General features: G+C 31.2%; 1 protein-coding gene across 6 annotated transcripts in view; it reads left to right on the top strand.

Annotated features, from left to right (window-relative positions):
• Positions 1–2684, top strand: part of LOC111419792 (SNF4/AMP-activated protein kinase gamma subunit) — a 169748-nt gene extending 167064 nt beyond the window's left edge. For all 6 annotated transcript variants that reach the window (XM_071197063.1, XM_071197062.1, XM_071197060.1 and 3 more), the window contains one exon: positions 726–2684. In XM_071197063.1, the coding sequence (XP_071053164.1) occupies positions 726–965 (240 nt within the window). In that variant the 3' untranslated portion in view covers positions 966–2684. The remainder of the gene's footprint in view (positions 1–725) is intronic.
• The last annotated feature ends 3316 nt before the right edge of the window (positions 2685–6000 follow it).

A 6000-nucleotide genomic window follows, 5' to 3' on the forward strand; every position in this document is an offset into this window, starting at 1 on the left:
CTAAAAGTGATTTTTCAAAACGGCTTGTTGCATTAAAAAGAGAATACTTTAATTAATAATTGGTGATATTTCCACAAGGATCCTTCAAGAAATTAATTTTATAGCGAATTTTGAAAATTATCGATGAAAATTGCAACATCGAAAATTTTATCAAAACTTCAAGTATTGTCTTCTCAAAAACTAAAAGTTATTTTTCAAAACGGATTGGTTCATTGGAAAGAGGACACTTTTATTAACACTTTGGAAAATTTTCAAACTCATATTCCAAGAAATTGATTTTATACGAATTTTTAAAACTTAATCGGCGAAAATTGCAAAATTCGAAAAAATTATTTCAAAAATTTATTTCTAGAGAACTAAAAGTGATTTTTCAAAACGGCTTTCGGCATTAAGAAGAGGATACTTTAATTAATAATAGAAATAATGAAACAATAAATTAATAAATGCCTATATTGCCCACGTGGAGAAACGCTGGTGTAATATAATATATTAATAATTGGAGTAAAAAATTTATTGATATTTTCCATCGCATATGGGAGGTTTTCGCTCATATGAATCATTTTTAATTTAACAACACAATTTTATTTAGAACTTTCAGTAATAAAACTTCACACAAAAATGTTTAAAAATCGGGAAATGTACTTTGTTGTTTAACATTAAAGTGTAATAGCGACCTATAATATATATATTCAGTTGATATATATGTAATTATAATTATCTTTTAGGATTCTAAACTACATGAAAGCGATTCAAGTTCAGCTCTGAGTATGACTGATGATGTCTCGCAAACAATACCTGAAGAGGAAGAACATCAGGTTCGCGACGCAAACGATGATTACGAGGACGATGATAAAGATCGCGATTCGGCCGATAGTTTACCAGATTCGCCCATGTTACAAAAGACGGGTGGATTGCCGAACGATGGAAACATCTTCAGGGAAGTGGCTGTGACTGGAGGAGAGTGATGATGATGATTGAATTGAGAAAAAAATGTGAAGAAAAATCATAGGCTTACTTACAATAAAAGTGATACCAAGAAATGCGGGTTATACTGTGTGTCTTTGCAACTTTTGTTAATTATTAATTTAAAGAATTTTCAAAGAGGAGTGTATATTATGTATTTTTGTTCATCTAATGTCGACACTTGAAATGAAAACAGAAACGCGGATACTTATTAACTGAGTAATTTAATATAAAAAATGAAAGATTGAAAGGAAGGTAAAGGAGAGAACGCGACTAGAGTACTTAAAGATTATTATTACTATTATTTAACGATACCAAAGACTGTTTTTGTTTGTTACTAATTGTTATTTGTTGTAAATAGACGATCGGACAAAATCAGTTTTTTTTCTTTAATTAGTTTCGGATAATGAAAAGAAAAGAAAATTTAACAAAATCGATAATGCAATGGTGAGAAGTAGTAATAATCATATGATAATAAGAAATAATAATCAATAAAAACAACATTCTCCGTTGATTGTAGAAATTTGTTTAAATTACCTTGTAATTACATAATAATTCAATTAATCGCTATAGAAAAGTTGCTTTAAAAATAGATTAAATATGAATTTTGAGAGGATGAAACACAAACAAAAAGTTATCTTTATTAAATTAATAAAAATTATATTAAATTGTACCAAGTATCCGATTTTACCGTTGATTTCAATACTTTGGAATAGTGCGCGTTTACATTAATTTATTGCGTTTCTTAGAATGTTTTAATGCGAAAATGTGTCCTCTTTTATGTTTATTTTAATAAACCAGGTCCCAAAATTATTTTTATTTATTATACTTCTTACATATGTATATTATTTTAATGAAATTTTCAAAATCGGTCCCTTATATAGATTAAAATTATTAGTATCATACAAGCAGAGACTTACAAAAATGTTAATCCTTAGAAATTTGCCGAACATAAAATGAAGTTGTACACGCAGATACTAAAAGTGCTTAAAGCTATTTGTAACTCAAAATGAAATGAAAACAGTTTAAAAAAGCTTTTTAATGATAAAATCTACACCAAGTATTTTAAACTGTGTGATGAGTACTTTAATTTATATACAAATAATCTGTGATTAAACAAATAAGAGCATGATGATGAAGAAAAATATAAACTTAACTTTTAGTATTTGTATACTTATATAATAGCGAATATATTTGTAAAACGTGTAAAGATAAAAAAAACTTGGTTATAACTAAGGCGTTCGTTCTTTTGTATGCACTTTGATATTGAATGCCTGTTATAAAAATCAATTAAGTTGAGATATTAATTTAACATTAATTTTTTGATTGTGTGCGAAACGGTTTAAATTAATAGTTATAAATTAAATGCAGATTCTCGTTTTTTACGTCTTGTTTCGAGTCAGATTAATAAAAAAGAATTAGGTTATTGGGTTTAATTTTCTTAAAACAATAATTTGCGATTTTGTTCGGCAGTTGGAATCGCCGTTAATTTTAGTGAACGTGTGTGTACAAAAGCGATATTTAGTTCTAATTGTAAAATGGTACAACGATAGTAGTTAAAACAAAATATAAAACTATTAATGAAAAAAACAAGTTCGTAGAGTATAAGGCTGCAGAGGCCTAAGTAGCGTTTAAAAAACAGTGCTTTAGTGTGAATTAAATATTTCATTTTAAATTAATTTTTTTTGAAAATACATTAAATGATTACATAGTACAAACAATTATGCCTTTATTTTCCTACACCTATTTCATCAAATTAATTATACTCATTTTATAACTACAAATAGTTTTATTATTTTTTAATTTATCATTTAAAAAAACTGGTAATGAAAAATTCTTTTATTATCAAGTATTATATAATTATAATTAACAGTTAATAACAATATAGTTGTAAGCAATAAAATAAATTAATAGCTAAAGTTGTTTGAAATAATTATTTTAAATTATTATACATGGTTATTTACTTTAAATTTATCATTCCTGCATCAAGTTTAAACCATCTCTGCTTCAAATTTTTATCTTGTTTCTAAAAGGACATTTCTATACAAAGGCAAGTCTTCATTAAAACTGCGTCATATCTCTATCTGATCTTCATCAATACCATATTTAGGAATACATTAAATGGCGCATCTTCTTATTTAAAATAAAAGATCTTATTAGCAGCTAATGAGATAAAATATTGTGATATTTGAATAAAAATAAAGTCATAAATCAAATACCTAGGGGTAATACTAGACAATAAATTAAACTGGAACTCCCACATAGTCAAGGTGAGGAAAAAAGCCATGATGGCTAATCAGATGCGACTTAGAAGTACTACGTAGCAATAATCAGACCCATGGTCACCTATGCCTCATTGGTTTGGTGGCCAAAAACAAATCATAAGACAGCACAACAACAGTTAGCACAAATCTAGCGGTTAGCATGTCTTAATATAACGGGTGCAATGAGATCTTGTGCGATAGCGGCTGCTCTTCAAGCCCTACTCGGTCTCACACCAATTCATTTATACATACAAAAGGAGGCAGCTTTAAGTGCCTTATCACTAAAAATATTCTCTTCACTCAAGTTGATGCAGGATAACCTCAGAGGACATCTCGAAATCCTCAAGGACCCATATATCTAAACCACTTGATTGAAATTAAAACGGACCTTATACTGACCGTATATAATTTCGAGCAGTCGTATAAGGTTACATTTAGACAGAACGGTGCATCCATAAACATATTCACAGACAGTCGGGCTGCTCTAAAAGTAATTCAGGCCTACACGTGTGATTCCGCACTGATCAGAGAGTGTACCAGCAACCTAAGAGAACTCGCTAGGGGCAACGATGTTACTCTATGGTGGGTTCCAAGTCACAAAGACATTGAGGGCAATGAAAAAGCGGAAAAGCTGGAAAAAGAGATTGGAGCCCAACCCGGCTGTGGATTACAACAAAGCCACTTAAAACAGGTAATCAATAGTTGGAAGGGCTTAAAGGTAGGCTTACGCTGGAAAGAACTTCCAGGTCACAGAATGACCTATGATAACTCCGGCGCAAAACAAAACCAAAGAAGTTTCTCAGTCGTTCACAGGCTTCTTGGCCGGCTATGCGCCCCTAAAATATCACCTCTTCTATATTGAACAAGCTAAGGATCAAACTTGTCGACTTTGCAACGACGAGTCAGAGACTGCTGAATATACTGTGTGAATGCGTCGCCAGAGGGCGCCTAAGACACAAAATTTTCTGTAAATTTTACCTGACACCTACCGACATAAAAGAACAAGACCATGGAGCAATACTAAGTATGCTCCTACCTAAATATGTACTTTATACTTGTACATACTTAGAAAATCGTCTACAGTCAGTTAAATTACCGAATTGTATATCTGCACCCTTGCTGCTGGAGAGGGGTGTGCCGCAGGGCTGTATATTGTGTTACCCAAATCTATAAATTTCTGTAATATTCATATGTATGCGGACGATACGCAGTTATACTTAAGTTTTGAAGTGGAAGAGTTAGATGATGCTTTGGTTAAGATCAATAATGATCTCGAAAGTTTATTTTGTTATGCTCGAATGCACTTTTTGAAATTGAATCCTGATAAAAGTTTAGTGATACTTTTTGAGAACTATAAAAAAGTCGAATTGTTGAGCGAATCGCTGTATATAACTATTAGTGGATCGTGCATATCGGTTACATCGTCAGCGCGGAATTTGGGACTTCTTATCGATAACAGTATTAAGAATCGCGGTCATATTTCGAAAAAAAATTGGAGCTGCTTTTTGTAATCTGAAGTTGCTTTACCCTTATGCTTCCATTTTCCAGTTTAGGGGGTTCAGAACGCTTGTATGAGGTATATATTTGGCATTCGAAAATTTGATAGAATCTCACATAAATTATTGGTTTTGAACTTGCGTAACATGAAAAATCGTTGTATTCTGAGCTCCCTGATTCTCTTTCATTGGTTATTGCGGACAGGAGAACCATGTTATCTATTCAAAAAAGTGAGGTTTAGGAGTGATATTCACTCTATTAACATTAGAAATAGAAACTTGATAGCTCCTCCAGCCCATAGGACAGCTTTGTTTGAGAGATCTTGTAGCTATAACATTTACTTTAAATATAATAACCTGCCGGTAGAAATTAAAACTAAGGGTGTAGTGGCGTTCAGATGTGCTGTTTTCTTCTTGCTCTTCAATGAGCAATAATTGAGCTACTTTATGGCGTGACTTCTCTTGCAATGAGTCCTTTTTGAATTGAATTGTTATGATGTTATGGAATTGATACGGAACTTTTTCCTTGTTCTTGCGGAATTAATTAGGCTTAAGTAGGTTTTTAGTAATAGTTTTAAGCCATTATTTCTACTGTTACTTTTAGTTTCTGTTCATTTTCTTTTTATTTTTTATAATTTTTTTTAAATCTTTTTAATTTGCAAGGTTCACTGTAAGAACAGGGAGTGTCATTGGCACTCATCTGAACTGCACCTTGAGGTTCTCCAATAATTAAGTATTTAGTTATTTGATAGGTTGTATTATAATAACATATGGATTATTTGTATTATTTCATTGGAGAATACAGGCGATTATTATTATTATCACTAAGGTTCATCAAGAACCTATATTTACCCTAAACCTTTGGAGGGCTTAAGTTATAATAAATCTTATAGGATAGGTCGCGATGACGAGAGGGGCCGCTCCCCTCAGCCCGGCAGCAATAATAATAATAATAAGCCATAAACTTGTTGTAATTGGAAAATTTAATTTCATTTATATCTGACAATGGTACTTTATGACTAGGTTATACTCAAGGTTTGCAGTTAACAAGATCTCTTTCTACTTACTTTCCTTGATTTTACCTCCTTTGAAAGAACTAAACCATAATTGAAAAAATTCCATCTATCACGCTATCATTAAGTGATTTCACCCATCTTTTTGAAAAGTATTTCCACCTAGATTTCATCAACGTGAGGTTCTGTACTGTTAGGTATTCCCTAAAATTATTATATATTTTAATGGAATGGTAAAAGTAATGTCTTTGACCTACAGTCTTA

The sequence above is a fragment of the Onthophagus taurus genome, chromosome 6 (assembly GCF_036711975.1).
Source record: "Onthophagus taurus isolate NC chromosome 6, IU_Otau_3.0, whole genome shotgun sequence".
Lineage (NCBI taxonomy): Eukaryota > Metazoa > Arthropoda > Insecta > Coleoptera > Scarabaeidae > Onthophagus > Onthophagus taurus.